The sequence below is a fragment of the Sceloporus occidentalis genome, unplaced genomic scaffold (genome assembly GCF_023333645.1).
Source record: "Sceloporus occidentalis isolate IW3139 unplaced genomic scaffold, rSceOcc1.0.p SCAF_4, whole genome shotgun sequence".
Taxonomy (NCBI): domain Eukaryota; kingdom Metazoa; phylum Chordata; class Lepidosauria; order Squamata; family Phrynosomatidae; genus Sceloporus; species Sceloporus occidentalis.
In genome coordinates this window covers 133950769-133974920 of record NW_028316984.1, presented here as the reverse complement: position 1 = coordinate 133974920, position 24152 = coordinate 133950769, and the positions used below count along the sequence as shown (strand labels likewise).

The window sequence follows — 24152 nt, the reverse complement described above, 5'->3', positions numbered from 1 at the left end:
TATGATGTCTGATTTTTTTCTGTTTCATACCATTTTGTGCTGTATGTTTCTATTTTTATCCCCATGTAATAATATTTATTTATTTTGATTGGCTGACAACGTGTTAAGTAGTTACATTACCATAAAGTGATTTAAAATAGTAAAATCATAGAGTTGGAAGAAACAACAAGGACCATCCAGTCTAACCCCCTGCCATGCAGGAGTACCAAACAGAGAAATCCTGACAGATGGCCATCCTGCCTCTGTTTAAAAACCTCCAAAGAAGAAAACTCCATCACTCACCAAGAAAACATGTTCCTCTGTCAAACAGCTCTTACCAACAACAAGTTCTTCCTAATGTTGAAGTGAATCTCTTTTCTTGTAGACTGAATCCATTACTCCATGTCCTAGTCTCTGGAGCAGCAGAAAACAAGTTTGCTCCATTTTCAGTATGACATCCTTTCAAATATTTAAACATGGCTGTCCTGTCACCCCTTAACATTCTCTTCTCCTCACTAAACATACCCATGCCCCTAAGCCACTCCTCGTAGGGGCATGATTTCCAGACCTTTCACCATTTTGGTTGTCCTCCTCTGGGCACACTCCAGCTTGTCATCATCCTTTTTGAATTGTGGTGACCAGAACTGGGCACAATATTGCAGGTGAGATCTGACAAAAGCAGAATAGAGCTTCCCTCAGTCTAGACACAATGCTCCTATTGATGCAGCCTAGAATTTCATTAGCTTTCTTAGCTGCTGCACCACATTGCTGACTCATTTTCAACCTGTGGTCCATTTAAGACTCATAGAGTTGCAATCATGTAAGACTGGACCGCAGTGTTGTACAATGTCCTCTTTTCAAGAGGGGAGCAGTGATGTAGCAATGTCTCTGGGATTACTGTAAAAATGGAACCACCATATAGCCATTGGCTCTGTTGTGCAATATGTCCTATGGCACAATGGGCATCATCACACTATGGGTCCCATGGCACAATGGGGGCCTGGTTGTCTACCAAGGTGTCTCACATGCTGCCACATTGCACAACAGATCCTCCCATTTTGCAACGAGATACTGGATAGATTATCACAATAAATGTCATCGCAAATCACTAGAAGGGTTGTGTAACATGTCAGACATAGCTACGGCGGGTTACAAACCGCCACTAACGACGCACTCCGTGTGTGTTAGGGTTAGGAAGGGGCATGTTAGGGTTACGAAGAGTCACCCCTTCCTAACCCTCTCTGGCCCCAACACACGCGGAGCGCGTCGTAAACGGCTGTGCCCAACCACATGGGTGCCGCCATTTTGACGTCTTGGACGCTGTGTGTCCAGACGTGTCACGGCAGAAGTGACGCCGCGAGGGTGCACTCCGCCCCTCACGGCGCCACTTCCGCGTTTCAAAAAGGAGCGCCATTTTGGTGCTTCTTTTTCGCTGCGCGGGGAAGCCTCGCGGTCTGGCCGCTGGGGCTTCCCTACGCAGCGAATGGCAGCGGTGGGAAAACGGCCCCTTGAGGGCCGTTTGTAACTCACCTGCATCATTATAAAGTTACAGATCATAGCCCCTGATGCAGAATCTTGCCCAGAATTTATATACTCCCAACTGGCAGTGTCATTGGGGTGGTTCATGAAAAGAAATGCAACCCCCACTAAAAACAAACAAACAATAAAATCTCAATTTTCACACACATACACCCAATGTAAAACATCCAAAATAGAAACAAAATATTTAAATCAAGATAGTGGTAATTTCCCTATTACATGTAAAGAAATATTTTCTTTAATCTGTCTTGAACCTCATGCCAGCAGGTTTAATAGATCTGGTTTCTGGCACAATGGGAGGGGAAAATAAATTGCATTATGACAGATGTAAGATATTTTCTATTCCCATGAGAATGCCAAGTGTCAGGTGGGCCAGAGATAGGTTAGCCTTTCATGTACACTTTACATATTTTCTGATCCCAATGAGAATTCCAGAATCTGTGTTGCTCTTGAATGGGGCCAGCAATCCAGTGACAACCAGAACATATAACTTGTGCTTTACTGTATCATGATTTGCTAGCAAATGGTTTGGTCCTTTTTTTCTTGTTTCTTTTTTAGTCTCAATATTTTAATATTGACTTTAAGAAGAATCTCAGTGGCAAAAATCAATAGACTTGTTGGGATATGGTTTGTTGCAACTGTTTTGGGTTATATATCAAACCAACAGACAACAGTACATGGCAGTTGGCTAAAATCTGGGGGGAATTGTTTACACCAGTCCACATGGCAATGCTACAGAATGTCTATGTTATTATTTCTACATGGATGCTCTGAAAAATTTGTGACTCAGGGTCCCATCCTGGTGCACGATGGTTAAATCTTCATCAAAAGAGGCATCTCAGATGTGAAGCGTGGATACACCCGATTCCCATTTGTAAAAGGAGCATTACAATTTAGTACTCACTACATCTGTCCCAAATTGATGGGTCCCATGGCACAGTGGGGTCCTGATTGTCTACCAAGGTGTCTCAAATGTTGTCTCATTGCACAACAGAGCAATAATGTGACTTTTTTGTTCAGGTTTATGGTTACCACTGTGCATTCTATCAAGTTTATGATAGCAAAACTTAGTTTCTTCAGAATTCAAGTTTTCAGAAGAACTCTGCCCTATTTTCTTGGAAGAAAGAGGTGTAGCTATGACCTGGGTTGGGGCAAGAGATGGGGGTAGAAACTGCAAGTTTAAATACTGGCTCTCATGTCTTCCCTTGGATCTCTACCAGGGCATCTGGACTTTTTTTTTTTCTGCATCAAAAAGGAAATAAATGATCACATCAAACCATTTTTCTGTCTGGACGGAGACAGCCCCCACTCCATCCTCCTTCTTCCCAAGCTCTGTTTCTCTAAAGGTCCTGATTTAATAAGCACAGATCAGAAGCTGATCTCCTCTGGGAGGAGATTATATTCATATGGTTTAGAAAAATTAATTGGTTTATCTAATTCATGTCATTCCCATATCTACATGTTTCTCCTACAGACTTATTAGTGTTTGTCCTTTTTTCTCCCCCTGGTGATTATTCTTGTTGGGCAGATGCTTCCACTTAGCCTGTTTTTACTTGCTGCCCTTGTTTTTCCCAGTCAGAGAAAGCCTATTTTATTAAGCCTGCAAATGGGACCTCTTGTATACATTTTCAGTATACCAGCTGTGGGCAAAGCACAGACACTTCACCTGTTGTCAAACTGCAATTCTCATCAGCTCTAGCCAGCATAGTTAGTGGTGAGTAATGCTGGGAGCTGCAGTTCAGCCATACCCTGCCTATCATTGGCACACATTTTGGGCAAAAAAACACACATCCCACCAAAGAGGCTCTTCATCCAGTTCTGGATAGCTGCTTTCCCCCACCCCTAAGATTAGGGAAATTACATTTTGGACGAGACCTACAAGAATCCCCCATCTTTTCTGGAGTATTCAGAAAATAAATAAATAAATGTATATAGAATGTATTTCCATCGTACCTCTTGGTCTAATGTCTACCTATTTGTTAACATGCCGGAAAAATGACATTTTCCTTGATTAAAGTAACAGCACAATAACCATGCATGCATTCTTGGAACAGTATGCATTTTTGGTTTTCTTTTCTATAAAACCTTTTTTCTTTGTGTTTTTCTAGTTAATTGATCTCTTGGAACATTACCTCAGTGGGAATACCTTGCAAATCTTTGCAAAGTATAATGTTTAGTGGTGGTGGTGCTGATTATAATAATAATATTAATATCCTATGTTTTCCCCACTTTGGGTCTCAAAGTGACATACAGTAGTTAAAAAAAGTAGATGTCAGACAAATATGTTGTTAAATCTTTTACATATATATGTATGCTGGTGTGTAGGTGTGTGTGTGCCCACACACAGGTTCATGTGTGAAATTTTGAAATTTGCTTCTCGCATTCCATACAAATGCCTTTCTCTCTCTCTGTTTTTGAGATCTGGGTTAAAAAGCACCCTGAGCTCTGAAAGGGTCTAAAGTAGGTGGGCAGAACTGCTCTGTAGATCTGCTTCCAGATTGTCAATGGGCTCTACATACTCAAGCAGCACAAAGATGCTGGAGTGCAGATAGCCTGAGAAGCACACTGGCTACCATCAGAGGCACACACATATACATACTTGCACTTAATAAGTGCTTTAGCTGGTTTATTCTAGCATCTGGTCAAGTAGACTGGAGTCCATGAAAGCTTACACCAGCATAAATCAATTTATCTCAAATGTGTTACTGGATTCCCTTATGCCTTTTTATTTTAAAACATAAATTGTGTGCCAGTTTCTTCTTCCACCTCTTCCTCCTCCCCCACCATCACCAGTGAGTTCGTGCTTGTGTCCGCACTGTAGAAAGTTTGCCACCACTTTAACGGCCATGGCTCAGTGCTATGGAATTATGGGAGCTGTAGTTTGTTGTGGCACTGACAGAGAAGGCTAAAATGTCTTACAAAACAAGAAAAGAAAACCAAAAATTCCCAGAATCTTATATTTTAACATTTTTGTTTTGGAAGCCAAAGTAACGCCTTCTTGGTTACAAGGGATGCAGGAATGAGCATTTTTGTACAAAGAAAACATATTACCACCATTGCATCGATATTTCCACCCTCTCTAAGTCTGGGGACATCTTCTTCTGATAATATGAGCAATGCCTAATTATGCTAAATATTGTTTTTCCACTGTAGGCTCTTAAGCCAGTGGAAGAAACTGATAGAGACTCAGAAATTATTAGTACACAAAACGTCTTGTACTTTAAAGGAAACTGCTCATTATTCACAGTATGAACTCTGTTTTGTATATTAACATCTAATAGGCTTTGTGCACTCCCTATGTATCATCATAAATTGATTTTACAGTCTCAATTTGTGTTTGCTTTTGTTACAGCCTTTGTTCATGTTTGCTTTTGTTGTATAAATTACATTTTTAAAGTTATAGAGGTACTTTAACTTTGAATACAAAGTTCAAAGTTATATATGTGTATAGTCTCTATGGTGTGTGTGCCTTCAAGTCAATTTTGTCTTATGTTGATCCTTTCCTTGGGTTTTCTTGGTAATATTTCTTAAAAAGACATCTGTCACCCAATGAGTTTCCATGGCTGAGTGAGGATTTGAACCCTAATCTCCTAGAATCCTAGTCCAATATTCAAACCTATAGCCAAATAAAAGTTTTTTATTGCTGTGCACCGACAAGTCATTTCTGACTTATGGCAATGCTAAGGCAGGCCCATCATTGAGTTTTCTTGGCATAATTTGTTCAAAAGAAGTTAGCCATTGCCTTCCTCTGAGGCTGAGACAGTGTGACTTCCCTATAGGTTTTCATGGCTGACTGAGGATCCAAACCCTGATCTCTAGAGTCTTAACCCAACATTCAAACCCACTACATCATGCTAGCTCTCTTGGATGTACTTTGTCCCCAATGAAATTAAACACGACACATGAATAAACTGCTTTCTTGCAATAATGATTTTAAAAGAAATTGTATGATACCAACTTTAAAAATGGTTACATTCATCTTAATCTAAAAAGTAGTTTTTTGCTTTTGGATATCACAGTTGTGTTCCTCAGGAGGAAGAAAGGAAGATAAATTATTTTGACATAGGAAGGAAAGGAAAGAAGGAAGAATACAAAAATCAAAGATTTTGAAATTTGAAAATCATTTTAAAATTTTAAAATGTGAAACTCAAATACTTATACTAGGACAACAAAAGAGAAAACTAAAATGAAAACTCAGACTATAGAAATAGGAAGGTTTTGACAAAAGGCATGAGAGATCCACTCTTATGAATTTAATTTAGTCCAAATCATCCCAGACCCTGGATCTATTGGTCAACGTAAAGGATGATGGACAGCCACCACCAGAGTCCTCAAGACACATGAGAGCATCAAATTAATAGTGGCCCCAGGGCAAGGGGACATAGATTTCCTATTGTAAGAAAGTCATTGGGTGTTCTTGTTGTTTTAAATAAGCTGAACTTCTTGGGATAATAAACATTTGGGGTCTAGTCTCTGAACTATCATCTGAGTTTTGGTTCAGTTTCAGGTTCTGACATCCTCTCCCTGGAAAAATGTCTTGAGATTAATGGTAGTTTTGGGTCTCTTGCCAATTCTGATATGTAGATCTGTTTGTGCCGTGTTCAAACATAAGGCCAGAAGAGGTCTGGAAAAGAGAACACAGACACACAGCTGGGCCTTATCTTGTAGGAGTGCCAAGGTCAGAATCGTGATGACAAGACTTAGAGCAAAACAATCTGTAAATCAAAAATGGAGAGGGAAGAGGGACAAGGACAGAAATTGAGTTTGTGCTGGATTGCTGGTCAAAAAGTATCTGTGAGACCATCTGTTGAGATCTCCAGAAGAATGGGAAAGAGCAAATCCAATTGGCATCTGTGTTTATTATTGGTTGTCATGCCCATGAACCTTTTCAAAACACCATTGTGCCAGACCCGCAGTTTCTCTAGGGCTGTTTTGCTAAGGCAGATGGGCAAAGTTATAAGAGGACCAGACAGAAGTAAACAGGGGCAGGAGACACAAGAAAAGAGGTGAATGACATGATGAGTGAAAGGAAATGAGTTTGGTCAGGAAAATGTCAGGGTTAGAAATAAAAGAAAAAAATCTGGAGGGACAGAAAAAGCAGGACTGACTTGTCTATAGATTGTTTCTGTTCACTCAGATTCCTATTTTTACATCATAGTGCTATGTATAAGCAAGTCCCACTGTGTTAACCTAGGCTTATATGTTTTAAGTGTGCTCAGGCTTGCAACTTTAGTGCCTTTGGTTTTTTTATTTTTATTTTTATTATGAAACATAAAATCATAACATCTTTAACAACTTTAGTGCCTTTGGTTGTAATCTTGTTTCCCATTTTTAAGTACACAGTAGGTATAATGCTTCTAGCCTTCCAAGTCATTTTTGTGGATCTCACTTAATACCCTATTTGCCTCTGCTAAACCATGCGTCATATCATTTCTTCCTTCTAGAAGAGAGGGAAACAATCTACTCTATACACTGGGTGAGCTCTCAGGGTATTCTGGCATTCTACTGCACTGCATAAAATGCTACAATTTCTACTGGGATTTTTGCAGAACTGGTGGCCCTGGTTGATTTTTAGTGGTAGCAATGTGGCCAGCAGTAGATTTTGAAGGGGAAGGGGAAGAATACGCTTCCATAAACTCCACAATTCCCAACTTTGGCTTCAGCAAATTGGACAGAATCCTTAAGTAATACATCCAGTACTATATGTTGCCTGGTTACACAAAACAGACAATTTCCATGTTCAATCCATGCCCTATGAGGAACGACTCAGGGAGATGGGGATGTTTAGCCTGGAGAAGAGAAGGTTAGGAGGTGAAATGATAGCCCTGTTTAAATATTTGAAAGGATGTCATATTGAGGAGGGAGCAAGTTTGTTTTCTGCTGCTCCAGAGAACAGGACCCAGAGCAATGGATGCAAGCTACAGGAAAAGAGATTCCACCTCAACATTAGGAAGAACTTCCTGACAGTAAGGGCTGTTCGACTGGAACACACTTCCTCAGAGTGTAGTGGAGTCTCCTTCCTTGGAGGTCTTTAAGCAGAGGCTGGATGGCCATCTGTCGGGGATGCTTTGATTTGGATTTCCTGCATGGCAGAGGGTTGGACTTGATGGCCCTTGTGGTCTCTTCCAACTCTATGATTCTATGAATCACTCTCAAAGGCTGCCAAGGGCTACCATTACATTTCTGAGCACATTTCAAAGTTCCGGTTCTGACCTATAAAGCCCTATAATAATATAAAATAATATAGTTTATTTATATTTTCCCTCCTCTCCCAATGGATCGATGCTTTTAAAAGATTTCATATTAACTATTCATGGTTTAATATGATTAGTTTGTTTTAAACTGTTTTTATTTTTTTTAAAATTAACATCCCTTGTTTTAATTCAGGTGGTGAGTTGCCTTGGGTCTTACTGGGGAGAAAGATGGGGTATTAAATAAAGAAATACATAAATTCAACATAACCACCAACATTTTAAAGATAAAAGGACTGAGCAAAGAAACCTTGGAATTTTCATAGAATCATGGAGTTGGAAGAGATCTCAAGGGTCATCCAGTCCAACACATTGCCATGCAGGAAAACACAATCAAAACATCCCTGACATTTATGTATCCAGTTTAGGAAAGCCTAAAAGAAAAGAAAAAAAAATCCCAAATCAATAAACACATGTGCACTTTCTCTCTTTCTGAGTCTCCCTGTTGGTGTATGTGTGTGTGCATGTACAGGATGATTAACAATAAATATCATAACATATCTCTATCAGGCCCTGTTCAAAATTACAGCTTTCTCTTAAATCCATGGTCACGGCATGAGCTTTCTGTTCACACCCACCCACTCTGCCCAAAGCACTTTATATTTCAAGTTCAAATCCCAGCTTCCCCATAACATTCATGTCATCACCTTGAGATAATCATAGCCTTGCAGCTTAACCTATTTCGTCTGGCTGTTGTTAGGATAAAAATTAGGTGGGTGAATGGGGGCTGGGAAAAATAATATACAGGACTTTTAGCTGCTTGAGATAAATAGAGTGAAATTAATTAAGAAACATAAAGAAATCCATACATTCCAATGGACTTTAAGGTTATCTCCCTCGGCCTATAATCCTATATACAGATTTATCTAGGAGTAAGTCTTATTGAACTTATTATTGAAGCTTTCTTCTGAGTACATGTGTGTATGTTTGCATTGTTCATGTGAATGCAGTACTGCTCTGCAGAAGAAGAACACTCTCTCAGAGTAAATATCCTGTGAATTCCCCTCAGTGCTGGATTTCTACAAGATACACTTTCTCTCCTATGACATTGTGTAGACCAAGCATACACACACACACACACACACACACACACACAGGATTAGTAAATCAAAAAGGAAGAGATGGAGATTAGAATACCAGCAAAACTAAGCCTTAAATGCACATCTCAAAACAAACATATCTATAGACAAAACTCAAATGGGGAAAAATAGTATTTGCAAATCAGGAATGTTTCTCTGCAGTATTTATCCTGTTTAAGGGGAGAATAATAGGATTTATATACTGCCCAATCACTGGGAATCCGAGCGGTTTACAACAGAGGGGATAACAGACAGTTCCTTGTCCTCAGGCTTACAATCTGAAAGACATGACACAAAAGGAGAAGGGAATGGTGAGGGGGGAGGGGATCAGGTCCAGCAGATCTTCTCTCCTTCTGAGGCCTGGACCAAGGCAGATAGAGCAGAGGGAGGGCGCTCTATCTTCAGGCTAGCCCTGGTGGACCTAGCCTGCCTCTCTCTCTCCCTCAAGATGGAGGATGCAGGGAGGGCTTTCTTCTTCCAGGCAGACAGTTGGAGCTAGCCTGGTTCTCACCCCCTCAAGATGGAGGATGCAGGGAGGGCTTGTCTTCTTCCAGACAGGCCTGGTGTGGAGTTAGCCTGCCTCTCTCTCCCTCAAGATGGTGAATGAAAGGAGGGCTTGTCTTCTTCCAGACAGGCCTGGTGTGGAGTTAGCCTGCCTCTCTCTCCCTCAAGATGGTGAATGAAAGGAGGGCTTGTCTTCTTCCAGACAGGCCTGGTGTGGAGTTAGCCTGCCTCTCTCTCCCTCAAGATGGTGAATGAAAGGAGGGCTTGTCTTCTTCCAGACAGGCCTGGTGTGGAGCTAGCCTGCCTCTCTCTCCCTCAAGATGGAGGATGAAGGGAGAAGAATTGTGGGACACTGTAAGAGAGTGATTGAAAGAGAGCCTAGTACTCAGTTCTGGTGTGTTGCAGTTCAAAGAGGGATCTCTTCAAAGAGAATCCCTCTTAGCTGGTCCTCCACATCCCCTGTGTGTGTGTGTGTGGAGTTTCTTCTTTTTGCTTACCAGAAAAAGCAATTGGAGTTATGCAGGCTACTGAAACAGAGCAAACCTCAGAGTGAGTGTAGCACCTCTTCCTTGACCTTTTGACCTAATCCTACTGAGAAGAGCAGGATTCTAGTCCCTCCCTTCCTCCTTGCTAGAACTTCCTCTTCTTTGCTAAAGTTCCTTCCTGCTGAGTACTGAATGCAAAGTATTCAAAGCTGCTACAACTTCAGTAGACTGCGATGGTACTAAGCAGCAGGAGACTGAGCTCATCTACATTTGCTAGAATACTCTGGGTTGCCCTGGAGTATTCTGGCCCTGATTCCCCATCTTACCTGCTGCAGCAAAAAAAGCAGTGATGGCAAGTGGCTACCTTCCCATGCAGTTCATGCAAGAGCCAGTGCCCAGCCACATTTTAATCTGCATGCTGTCCATCGCCTTTATATAAGTAATGTAGACAAGCCCTGACAGGAAAGAGGAGGGGAAAACTGGGACACTCAAGAAAGATCAGCTGAGAATCTGGGAATGCAGAAGACTAGCTGTGAGACTACAACTCTCAGAATCTCCTTTCCAACATGATTATTGCTGAGAGTTGTAATCTCCCAAAGTAACATTTACAAGATCATTTTACCTTTATAACAACCTTGTGAGGTTGTTTAGGCCAAGAGAATATTATCTATTGAGTCGTATGGCTGAGCAAGGATTCAAACCTAGAGCTTAATCTGGAAAGAGAGTAACATTTCCAAGTGTGATGAGATAGTAATAATTTGTCATTTGCCTAAACCTGTCCTCTCAACAAATAGGAAATTTCCCACTAGGAACATTTACCTTGTCTTCCTAAACCAGGAGATGACAATGCATGGCTCTCCAGAGGTTTTTAGACTACAGTTCCCATCAGCATAAGCCAGCATGGGCAACTGTGAAGGCTGATGGAGATTGCATTACAATAGAGTGAGCAACTGGGAGGTTAGGGGGGCACATAAGCCCCTAAGGAGACCTTGGGGAACATCACCAACCACACCCCTTCACCAAAAATGTATTTTGTGCCCAATAGTCCCCATGTCCACAATAGGCAACATGGTTTTATGCACCCCTGAACCATTCTAGGCCCAGGAGAGATCTTTTTTTAAAAGAGGAAACAACTGTAAGTAACTTCCAGATTTTTTAAAAAGTATTTCCTTGGACCTAAAATGCCAAACCTGATATGGCAAAAATAATCCCATACTGTACAGAGAACATTTTGTGGGATTCTGGAACATTTTGTTTAAATTTTTAAAATTGTTAAACAGTTATTTGGACGTCTGTGTAGACTCTCTCCCCCTCCAAAATGTGCTATATGGTTGTTTAGGAGAATGTAATAGAGCCATGGCATTGATTGCCTCAATTTCTCTCAGATTCTTTTTAGTCAAGCTTATTTTTCATTTATTTTGGTATTAACAGGGTGAGGGAGGTTTAGAAGAGGAAGAGAAAAACAGTCCAACTACCAGAACCAAACTTTAGAAGTAAGTAATTACATACAAGAAGCTACTTGTACTTACACTTAATCCCCTCTTTTAAAAAGTATATAAGGCACCATTGTGATTGTGACATAACAAAGGATAACTTTATTCCTTTAGCAATGTTAGCATACTAATTTTTTATATCTGCTAGGGTCGTGTAAACTCATTATTTGTTGAGGCATACCCCAGAAGAATGTGGCATTCCAGTGGATATTTTTAAAGACCCAAAAGTGTGCCTTTTAGTTACTTTAAAACAACGAGACAGTAGAGTTGCTTTTTGACATTGGCAACTAAGTTGTAAGCAGAAGTTGCAAATGTAATTGTAGCTGGAGTTTAGAAATATTATGTTTTGGATGACAACTCGCAGAATCCAGTGTCATGCTGGTTGTGGGATATGGGAACTGTCATTCCAAAACCTAAATTTTTCAAAGTTTAGACTGTATTTAACTAATTTTTAAAAGTATCACCGGGCCTGTACAGACAGGTCAAAATAAAGCTGCTTCGAGACACTTTGAAGGTATGCTATTTAAATGATGCATGTGTCCTAAGATGCCAGAAACGGTGCCAAAGCCACACCACAGTCCTAAGGACTGGACCACAGCTTTGGCACAGCTTCTGGCCTCTTAGGATGTATGCATCATTTAAACAGCATACCTCCAAAGTGACCCGAAACAGCTTTATTTTGGCCTGTCTGTATGGGCCCTTTCTAAGCTTTAGTTAGAACTATGTTTTCCATTATGCTGGGTTTGCATCAGGGATGTACTGGTACTGCATAATAATAGCACATTAACATCAGCCACAGCTCCAGAATATAGAATTCTGGAATCTAGAGTTTGGTGAAGTACTCAGGTTTCTATGCCAGAGAGCTTTAGTGTTATAGTTCAGTGGAGTGGACTAAAACTCTGTAGCAGAAAATTTGAAGTATTCCAACAATCAACAAAGCTCAGGACCATGGAAGATGGAGTTAAAGTGGTATCTAACTGCTGTAAATATGCAATGTGAATACATTTGGAGGCAATATGCTGAAAATGAAGGAATATCATGGCAGTGGTGTATTGATTCGACTGCTTGGAAAGCAAGAACTCAATTTTCTTATTGAAATATGCATAGCCTGGCTGAGACCAGATCTATTTTATTTCCATTTCTAAAGTATTTCTATCTGGCCCTCTTAGAGCAGCATACAATGAAAACTATATAAGCAATTTAAAACAGTTCCACATAAAAGCAATACAATAATTTAAATAGGATAAAGGCATATTAAATAGATTACCAAGTTAAAACTGTAGAAAAGGCTAAAACATTTGAAACCATTGATCTAAAAGAAAAAATAGACGCTTAGAAACTGACATTGGCACCAATCGGGCCTTCAAGGGGAAGGCATCCCATAAAGCTGGGAATGCCATCTCCCATGTCCTCCAATAACATATTGCTCCTACTAGTGGGACATGAAGGACACACTCTCCAAGAGATCTTAGTTCTCAGTGAGATACACAGACATACTCATATCAAGGTCCCAAGCTGTTTAGAGCTTTGAATATCATTACCAGTACCTTGCATTCAGTCAAGAAGTGAATTGATAACCATGTTGCTCCAGACTGACACAGAAATCCTAGCCACTTCTATGCAGCAAAGTATCCCCGCCTTATCTTGCTTCAACTATGTATGTGCATGTGTGTGAATGTGTACTCACATGCACACTGATCTGTGTGCAAGTTATGGGGGGGGGTCTTTTTGGTTTGCTCACTGGGTTGCTCATGTGGTCTCTGAGGATTCTGATGAGTTACTGCCACAGGAAATACCAAAGAATCTGTCCAGGATGGCTCTTCCATCTAGCCATGAATGACAGTTTTTGTTTATAAAATTGTATGCTATCTCAGATGTTCTTCAATGTCTTTAAAAAGAAAAGTACACTTCAATAATGTGGAAATGAGCTTGTTTCATTGATTAATTGATCTGTTAATCTGTGAAAAGACAGATAATTAAGCAACTAAAAGAACTAATTAAGCAGCTTTCATCACCTGACAAGCCTTTCTAAAGCAATGTGATGGCGCTGTTATGCATTAACATGTGCCCAGCTTAGAGGACTGATTTTACTTGAGAAGGAAAGAGGGAGATGGCAGGAGGGAGATACTGAGGGCGAAATGACCCTTAGTCAACCTTCGTTTCATAGGTATGTTTGTTTCATTTGGTAGATCCCTGTTTGACTCACTACACTAGATCTCATGCCCACCATAACAGCTTGATCCTACAGTGGAAGATGGTAACCAGAGTAAGGTTGCCTCTGCTGACTTTTAACTGACTCTCCATGGGACACTGATACAGTGAGTGAATTTATTCATTTCTTCCAAGCTTTTCCTCCAAGCCCAATGGGATTCTTGCATACATGACCAACCACTTCCCCTTTAGTTCTCACAACACACACACCTCCCCTTGACTTTCCCTTTTGATTCTGAAGTAGTTCAGGTTGAGAGCATGTGACTGACCCAAGATTGCCCAGTGGGCTTCACAGCTCACTAGAGAATAGAAGCTGGGTCTTCTAAGTCCTGCTACATCAGTTTAACCAGTACAGCAACCTGTAGATTTTGTTGACAAACCATATCACTTCTGGTTTATCTTTAACTTTGCAACATGCAGATTTGGTAACTTTACAGTGTACTGTGTACAAACAAAATTCTCTAACATACTTCTGCAAAATTCTGGAGATTCTAATTCTCCAGAACATTTCAGGATCAATAAAATTTAATACATAAAAGGGCAGAGAGAGAATTTATTCTTTAACAGAACAACCACCATCACCAGTACTGAGCTTTTAGGCATTCAAAGCACTTCCCACTCAATCTTTAATTGTGACCCTTACAACAACCTGGTAAGATAAATATTAAGATCAGTATTATTATCCACCATATTTTGCAGATGAGGAGATGAAAGTGATTGAGAGGGAGGGAGAGATAGAGAGAGGTTTGCTAAGTAAGTTCATGCACATTCACTAGTCCAGGACCTTCTGATTCGTCATGGTCACTACATGTTAGTTCCTACCCATCCACATGCAAAAAAATGTGATCTTATGTCATGGTGGATTTTTACCATCCTTACAATGTATGTTTAAATCTCATTCTCCTTTTCTGCTTTTTCCTTTCCATTTCAGTATTACCTCCTTTTGATTTTTTTTAATTAGACATGAGGGCTACAATAAAACATCTTCTCAGCATAGCATTAATATCTGCATATAGAGATATGCCACATGGGCACTATGCAACCCACTCACTCCCACAGAATAGCAACAATGACTAAGTCCCATTACACAATGAACAATACATGGTGTATAACTGCAATGCACAGTGTACAATATGCAACTGCAATGCACAATATAGGATGTGTAACTGCAACACACAGTGCACAACCTTAACACACAATGCACAACTACAAAATGCAATGCAAAATGCACAATTGCAAGTTGCAAAGACAAGGCACAGAGGAATATGCTGTTTGTGCAACTCTGCTTCCACCACTATCCGAAGAATACACCTGTTGCACAAAGGTGACTTTTTGGCCCCACATGCATAGCCTGATATGCATGCAAATGCCAGTCCATATGTGTCATATTAAGTTGTCTTAAGTGTCTTATAGTCTCACAGCCCACACTGCTGAGAGGTGTGCTGATTGGCTCACTTAGATGATCTGCCTGGTTAGTTTTACTTGCCAAGTTTTTCTTGCCATGTCTCTTGTACCTTTAAGGTCTGTCTAGCCATGAGAAATTTAACAGGTAAAGCTTTTCTTTACTGAATGAATGCTGGGGGGGGAAATCCTTTTGTTACTGGGGAAGGAGAGAGGGAGAGAAGAGAAAATGTATATAAAATTGAAAAAGTGTAACACATTAAAAACCACCCAAATAATTGTTACTGCTACTGTTACCAAGGTGTTTTTGTAACATGTTGCCTTAATTATTGTTTTTGTTACTTTAAAAAAAATCCAACTAAGCTGTAAGGATATTTCTCCACATGCCCCCTAAGAATTTTAAGTAACATGAAAAAGTAACAAGTAACTTAATGTACCTTGAGGCAGCATGGTATAGTAATTTAAGTGTTGGGCTAGGATTCTGGAAAACCAGGATTCAAATCTGTATTCAATCATGGAATTCCACTGGAGGATCTCAGAGAAGTCATAGACTCTCAGCCTCAAAGGAAGGCAAAGGCAAATCCCTTCTGAACAAATTTGCCTAGAAAACCTTCAGATAGCATTGCCATATGTCAGAGCCAACTCAAAGTCTCATAACAACAACAACAAAAACAACTTATTACATGGGGGAAATGTTACCAGTTGTCTGTTTTCAGCATATTATATGCAAAAGAAATAGCTATTATGATCTCATTATCTCTAAACACAACGGCTGGCATCCTGTTAGTGACACTGGCATATGCCTTTTTTGGGTTGTTATGGAAGGAAGAATTCACCGACTCCCTTTTGCAACCTCCATCCTTGCACAGTTTACCTGTTGCTTACATTTAATGGATAGGGGAGGGACACAGTGGAGAAGCATTCAGCTATGTCTCTATTGGAAGAAACACTGCAATGACATAATTCTCCAGGACTCCTGAAGAACCCTGGGTGATCCTGGAGGAAACCTATAGTCAGCGTATCTTGCTATAGAGACATAGATGGATATTCTTCCACTGCCTCCTGTTTGCCACTGATCATTAAATGGCCATTTTGGGATGGAGCAACACATGAGTACTCTGCAAGGGGAAGCAGTGTGAAGTTGCATTTGGGCAGAACTTTACACTCCATCTCCTCATGCAGGATCTCAACCAATGTCATTATGTGTAACACGTTACTTCCAAGTATGTGAAAGAGAGACTGTTTCATTTGTGGGAGGTGTTGTTGTTTATTTGATAGCCAGTGGCGTTTGAGTGTTGGCCTACGACTCTGGAGACCAGAGTTTGATTTCCAGTTGGGCCATGAAACCTATTGGGTGACCTTGGGCAACTCACATGCCCTTAGTCTCAGGGGAAGGCAATGGCAAACCTCCACTGAATAATATTGGAAAACTTCAGAAACACCACAAATAGATGAATGTTTATTTAAATTAACAGATATGATGGAAATGGATAAACTGACAGTGTGCTTAAGCCATAAGGACGTGGAGAAGGTTACAAATGAATGGTTGAAAATAGTTGAATTCTGTAAAGAAAGATGGAAATATGAGCAGGAATCTATTTTTACTGTGTTAAAGTACTTATAAGTAAAAGGACTGTGTAGGATAAGCTTATTGGGGATAAATCCTAGGAAATGATATTATTGTACATGAAGAATCAATGTTGAAATTTTATCGTTTTGTGTAGGTCACTCAAGGGGAGGAGGAATTTACTTGTACTAAAACTTTAAAAGGGTTTTTTTCCCAATATGTGGAATGAAACCCACTAATAAAAAGTGTTTATGTTTGTTAATTGTATTTTTTTATTTTATAAAAATTTTAATAAAATTTTTAAAAAATCTTGCCAAGAAAACCCCATTATAGGATTGCATTAGGACCAACTTGAAGGCACACAACAACAACAACAACAACATTGTTATTTATTGCTCCAATAGGACAGAAAGGAGAGAGAGAGATTATAGGAGAGTGTGTCCCTCTTAAACCAGGGATGTTATGGTGCTTTTGACCTTGTGGCCTACTCTTGAATTAAGTCTGCATATATGGTATCACAAGCATGTACAGCAATTTCAAAGATGCAGTAAGTAAGTAAGTAAGTAAGTAAATAAATAATCCTTGAGATTCTAAGATTGTATGACCTGACAAATTTGCAGTGCTTTCTTCTTGCTGTTATTTGCCATCAAGTTGACTTTGATTTACAGTAATCCCATAAATGATAGATATCCAAGATCCCTGATCATCAACTACCCTGCTCAGCTCTTGCAAACTTAGGGCTGTGGCTTCCATGAGTGACAGAATCTGTTATCTGCAGAACAACTGGGGAAACTGTCCCACTTGATGAAATGAACAACATAAAAGGTTAAGGCCATGCTAAATGAAGCCATGCATCAAACAGCAAATGGCAAACATTTCTCCAGCTCATACAGAATGTCCTTTGTGGTTTCCTTTTCCCCAAATTAAGGCAATGTCTGTGGCAGAACCTAAAGGGCTCACTATAATGGTTCAATAATGGAAAGATCCAGCAGAGGGCAGGCTCCCCCAAGCAAAGCCCTGGAGAATGGGCCAGCCAGAAGTCTATTAACTAGACTTTTTCCAGGCTCAGTCTCATTAATTCTGGAGCTCTGAGCATCTGAATAAACTCATGAAATGATTGGGAAAAAAACACCACCTAAGTTCTGAGTGACTTCTGGAGCTTGTTCACTATGGTACAAATGGCTGCCATAAATAGCTCCAGTGGAGAGGGCTGAAGAGATTCAAGGGCAGGTGGGAATTGTAGAGAAAGACTGTTTCTCATACTTTAGTTAAAGATAACATTGGCCTGGGAAAATATTGGGCCTTAAAGTGACAAGGCTGTTTTGAGCTGACAGGTAACTGTTTCAAGCTGCATAGTCTCAGGAAGGATGCTAAGGGATATAACAAGTTTCTGCTGTTTGCTGAGTAGCAGCTGCAAACAAGCCTCATTCCGAGAAAAGCGCAGGCAGCTACTTTGCGTAGGATAGCTAAGCTGAAATTGTTTTCTAAGGTCTCTTTCACACTACACAATTATAGCACTTTGAGTCTATCCTATGGAATTCTGGGGTTTGTAGTTTTGTGAGGCACAAGAGCTCTTGTCATAGAATTATAAATACTATATGAAACTATAAATCTCAGGATTCCATAGCATGCAACTGTGGCACTTACGGTAGGTATAAAAGTGCTAGAACTGTGTAGCAGAAAATAAACCTACGGCTAAAGAGACTATGCAGCTTGAGACAGTTACCTTTTTGGGATTCTGCTCCCCCAACAAGTTTGGCCATGCATCATGGCTCAGAGACTCTGGGAGTTGTAGTCCAAAAATGGTTTTAAAAAAGATTAGCAGCTAGGAAGCTACTCAAGAACATTATTTCACTCCAGTAGGAATGGATCAATAAGAAGAAAACACCCAACTTCACCCAGATACTAGGTTCAGTACTATCTAATGAATATCTAATATGTAACATAGATCACAAAGTCATTCCTCTAGTTTATTTAGCTGTGCTTTGAAATTTCATGAAAATAAGAAAATGGGAAATGGGATCAAGAAATCAACTCTAGTCTTATGGGCTGACCTGTTGAAACAAGAGGAAAGTAGTGAATTAGTGCTTTTGCCACTGTTTCAGGGGGCTGAGTCCACTATTTACCATTATGAAATCTAGATTTTTCTGAAATCTGCTTTACAGAGCTAGAAGATGGCTTAGTAAAACTGTTCTCAGACTGCAGAATTTCAGAAATTCAAGATGGCCTGAGGGAACTACATAGTTAAATTCTTCCTCTTGAATAAGGTCCCTCACATATCATATCCACCAAGGAGAAGGCTAGGCTTCTTACTAGTACAATCATCCCTCCACATTTACAGCTTTGACTTTTGTGGATCTGAATATTTGCAGATTTCTCTAGGCATCTGTAGGTCCTGTAGCATGATTCTGTAGTCAAATTCTGGCAGATGTTGGCCACAGAGTTCTGCTGGAGGACTCAGAGATTCCTAGAGATGTGTTCTCTCAGGTTAAAAAAGTAGTTTGCTTATTTGCAGTTTTTCCACTTTTCATGCGGGTCCTGTGCCCTCAGCCCCAGTGAATGTGGAGGGTCTACTGTGTCTGTGTTTCAATGTGGAGAATGTTCTATTTGGTGGAACATCAGTCACATGAATCCCCACAGGAAATCTGAATGTTTGTTTGTCTATAGATGCAGACGAAGGCTGAGATCCTGCGTTGTGAGATGTAGCTACTACGACAGAGCTCCATTATCATAGCTTCTTCTTCTGATGTCATCCCCCAATAACCTATCACTTATGCCAGGCAGTGCCCCATCCAAAAAGTTTCTGAGGTGGTGCAGATCAAGATGCTGGAAAATGATGATTGCACACTCACCCAATTGCAGAATGCATTGAGACGGGCAGTTGAAGAAGACAGCACTGCAGATGTCATGTCCTAGTACCCCAATCAGCAATACCACAGAAACTCTTTGGATGGGGCACTGCCTGGCATAAGTGATAGATTATTGGGGGATGACATCAGAAGAAGAAGCTATGATAATGGAGCTCTGTCGTAGTAGCTACATCTCACAACGCAGGATCTCAGCCTTCATCTGCATCTATAGACAAACAAACATTCAGATTGTTTGTATGTAAATCAAACACAGAAGAGATTTAAGAGGAAAGTTGGGGGTGGGGGGTCTTGTTTAGTTATTAATGACCATAAACACGAATCCCAAAAGTTATGAGATCATAAGTCCGGCTTGAGATCTTGTAAATATTGAACAGGATGCCATCCATAGCTTTAACTTATGATGTCTAATGACCAAATCTTGAGTGGAAATTTGCTAATACACTGTAAGCTGATCTTTACAAAACTTTGATATGGTCTGTTCTTCACTAAATGTATCATACCCCAGCATCCTGTCTTTCTCTTCACAACAGCGTGAGATTAAAAATAGGCAGTGTAATAACAGGCTGGATACTTGACCCAGTAAAATCCATGGCTGAGAGGTGAAGTAGAACCCCAGACTCCCTAGTTCTCCCAAGTGCCAGTCTTCCTTTAACTACTACACTGCTCCTGCATTGTAGACTTTAAAAACAAATGAACAAAAAGGAAAGAATGGGATACAAATATTGTGGTCTTGATAATGCAGGACAATTAAGCTAAACAGTATAAACAAGGGCAACTTTTGTCAAATCAGAGATGACCTTCAAGAAATAATTTCACACCAACTCTTGTTTAAGAATCCTCTGCATTAAAATGCTCATGAATGGTGAAAAGACATTCACCCCTGAGACAATGAATTAATTCACATTTCCAGAAACAGACATAGAAAAATCCTGTTTGTTTTCTGAAAGGGACCCTGTTTTATCTTCCAAACAACGCTGGCAGGCCAGTTAGTCATAAAGAAAGAACTTGGCCCAAGCTTAGCCACTCAGCTTCATGACTGACTAGGCATTTGAACCATGGTCATCTTAGTCCTAGTTTCACATTCTAACCTTTGCTCCACAGTGGATCTCCAGAATGAGTCCTACAGATGTGTAATACTGTACTTCTTCAATGTTTCCTTCCTTTCCTCTCTCCATTTCTACAGAGTCTGCATACAACTTCTCTTCTCATTCTGGCCTGATGAAGATGGCTAATTTCACCAATGACAACATCACTGAGGAGGGCACCACCAAATATAAGACTGTGGAGATGGTTTTCATAGCCACAGTAACTGGCTCATTGAGTCTTGTCACTGTGGTGGGGAATATCTTAGTCATGCTGTCCATCAAAGTGAACCGTCAGCTCCAGACTGTCAATAACTACTTCCTTTTTAGTTTGGCCTGTGCAGACCTGATAATTGGAGTCTTCTCCATGAACCTCTATACAGTCTATATTATCAAGGGCTATTGGCCACTAGGGGCTGTGGTATGTGACCTTTGGCTAGCCCTGGACTACGTAGTGAGCAATGCCTCTGTCATGAACTTACTAATCATCAGTTTTGACCGCTACTTCTGTGTCACCAAGCCACTGACCTACCCAGCTAGGCGGACAACCAAAATGGCAGGGCTGATGATTGCAGTTGCTTGGATATTGTCCTTCATCCTCTGGGCACCTGCCATATTATTCTGGCAGTTCATTGTTGGGGAGAGGACAGTTCCAGAAGGGCAGTGTTACATTCAGTTCCTCTCCAACCCAGCCGTAACATTTGGCACTGCCATTGCGGCTTTCTACCTCCCAGTGGTCATCATGACTGTGCTGTACATCCATATCTCACTGGCTAGCCGAAGCCGTGTGAGGAGACACAAACCTGAGAGCAAGAAGGAAAAGAAGTCTAAGCCACTAAGTTTTTTGAAGAGCCCTCTAGTTAAGCAGAATAACAACAACTCTCCCAAAAAAGCAGTGGAAGTGAAGGAGGAAGTGAAAAATGGGAAAGTAGAAGAGCAGCCACTACAACCCTCAGAGACAACTGGACATCAAGAGGAGAAAGAGACCTCCAATGAATCTAGCACGGTAAGCATTACCCAGACTAATAAAGAAAAGCAGGTACTGGATATTGTGCCAGCGGACCAAGGGCAGAGCCCGGCCCATCCAAGGATTAATCCTGCCTCTAAGTGGTCAAAAATTAAGATTGTCACTAAGCAAACTGGTACAGAATGCGTCACAGCCATTGAAATTGTGGCAGAAAAAGAACCCAGTTCTACTGCAATTACCTTGGCAAACAGCCGTCCAGCTAACGTGGCCAGGAAATTTGCTAGCATTGCCAGGAGTCAGGTTCGGAAGAAGCGCCAAATGGCAGCTCGGGAGAAGAAGGTCACCAGAACCATCTTTGCCATCTTGCTCGCCTTCATCCTGACGTGGACGCCTTACAATGTGATGGTCCTCATAAATACCTTCTGTGATTATTGTGTCCCTGACACAGTCTGGTCCATTGGGTATTGGTTGTGCTATGTCAACAGCACCATCAATCCTGCTTGTTATGCCCTTTGTAATGCCACATTCAAGAAAACCTTTAAGCACCTTCTCATGTGTCAGTACAGGAATATTGGCACAGCAAGATAATCTGGAATTTGGACATTTCTTGGCAGAGCTGCTGCAGAGACTTGGTCTTCTGTCCTCCAGACTGTGCAGTTCTAACTGTGCTATTTAATTCCAGATGCAGCCCTTCAAAAAACCCCAAAACCAGATACAGCGATAAAACACCAACACCTTCCCCTTTCTTATTTGCTAACCATGAAGCCGCCATTATATGGCCCCTGAGTGTGCTTCTCCAGAAAACAAAGGATAAAGAAAGCAGGGATTGGATGCTGTGATGAAGTTTAACTGGAGAGGCATGCGGGATTCCCCTCCCTGGCTCACTGGTCTTGAAATACTGGTGAAATGTTTGGTTCCCTTGCACTTTCTGGATATAACCAGAGGTAGGCAGGATATAATCTGCTGGTGATTATGCCAGGGTACTGGATGGGACAAAAGGATAGTATGTGACAGAACTTTCCTCTTTTCCCAGAAGGCTTTGCACTCATGTGTGGATGAAAAGAATGTGTGCAAGTGTATGGAAAGTTGCCGACAGTGCTAATTAATTCACAAAAAATGAATGTGAAGACAAAAAGGGACTGTCTTGGCACCAAACCCCAAAATTCTGCTATTGATTCTGCTTGGAGCCAGAAAAGGTGACTGACGTGTACTTTCATAATATTTTAGCACTTTGTCCCAGTTGAATTTCCAATGTCTCAAGTTCAAGGGATGTGTTCCCCTCAGGGAGTATTCCTACAACTGGACCAACCTGCCTGCTTAAAAGACTTTCCAAGGAATTTACAGACTGCCTTGATTCCTTCTCAACTGCCCATGACAGACGGATGGGCTAGAGTGGAGAGACTAATGTCTGCACTGAAACAATTATAACAAAAGTAATTTTGGAAAAAAAAAAAGATACATACACACAGAGTCAGTACTGCAACATTGTTTGACCAGATGCCAAAGGAATGCTTCTGTAAAGATATTTGGGTGGATTGTTTCGAGTGACTGTCCTTGAGACAGCTGACACTTGATGAATGGCTCTGAAGAGAATGGTACACAAAATGTCATGGTGGAAGATTCCAGCATTGGGGAGTCTTTCAGAGGGCCTGTAATCTTTCTAATGTAACCAGGACTCTCCTTTGTTTTTTGTTGTTTTTTTGGTAGGTGTCCTCTGCGCAATGTTTCCTCCTAGTTCCAATGTTAAGGGAAATTTCCTTTAATGACTAGATATTTTGATTCTGACAGCAGGTTCCTATATGTAGGGAATAGGGGAGGCTCAATAGAGACTTCCACACTTTGCTTCTGCGCCAAGTGCCTGAGGGCATACCAAGAGAAGATAGCCCCTGAGCTTTGTAAATGGATGTTTACATCCCTTCTAGCCAGTGTTGTCATGGGAGTCCTCAGCATGTGGGCTCCAGTGTAAGTGTACAGCCTGAACCCCAGAATATTAATGTTCAGCTTTCAATTCAGTCCAACTATTGCACAGTTTCTCTAGATTTCAGATTGTCCCAGCACCCTCTGGGTGCAGTCAGTATGGGATGAAAGCCAATGGCCAAATGCTGGCTGGGGTGGTGCAGGATGACCACTAAGGTATGGAAGAAATCTCCATCTTATGCTGAAGGGCTCTCAGCTTGGGAGATGCCATTGTATTTGGTAGTTGCTTCATTTTGCTGGGGAAGAGGCAGCCATGTTGCCACTGTCTTTGGAATAATTTGCATAATATTTCCCAAAAATGCCTTGCAGATTTTTTTTATTGTTACACCTACAGAGCGGCCCACTTAAATAAAGTAACTGAACTAAATATATCCTGTTTTTTCTCCAGTCAGTCATTTTAAAACCACTTGCACACATATTCATCTTTAGGCAAGCGAAAATTGTCATTTTAGGTATATAACCCAAAAAAACCTGAAGATATAAAAATTACTCCTTTACAAATTCCAATATACTGTTGACAGACTGTAAATCAGGGATGGGGAACTTTTAGCCCTCCAGATATTTCTGAACTGTATCTCTCAACATGACTACTCGTTCGTTATGCTGACAAGGACAGATGGGAGTTGAAGTCCAGCAACATGTGAAAAAGCAATATGTCAAACAAACATATAGAATGCAGAACAAAGAAGAACGTAAGGGTGACTGATAGGCAAGTGTATAGATTTGTCACGTCGTGAAACACAAAAT

General features: G+C 40.7%; 1 protein-coding gene across 3 annotated transcripts in view; it reads left to right on the top strand.

The window, feature by feature from the left end:
- Positions 1-22865, top strand: part of CHRM4 (cholinergic receptor muscarinic 4) — a 77225-nt gene extending 54360 nt beyond the window's left edge. The window contains exons 1-2 of one of the 3 annotated variants that reach the window (XM_089521539.1): positions 11290-11330; positions 20563-22865. In XM_089521539.1, the coding sequence (XP_089377665.1) occupies positions 20598-22016 (1419 nt within the window). In that variant the 5' untranslated portion in view covers positions 11290-11330; positions 20563-20597 and the 3' untranslated portion in view covers positions 22017-22865. Of the gene's footprint in view, positions 1-11289; positions 11331-17031; positions 17065-20562 lie in introns of those variants that run through there. The other 2 variants (XM_089521540.1, XM_089521538.1) reach the window with 2 other exon arrangements.
- Positions 22866-24152: the final 1287 nt, after the last annotated feature.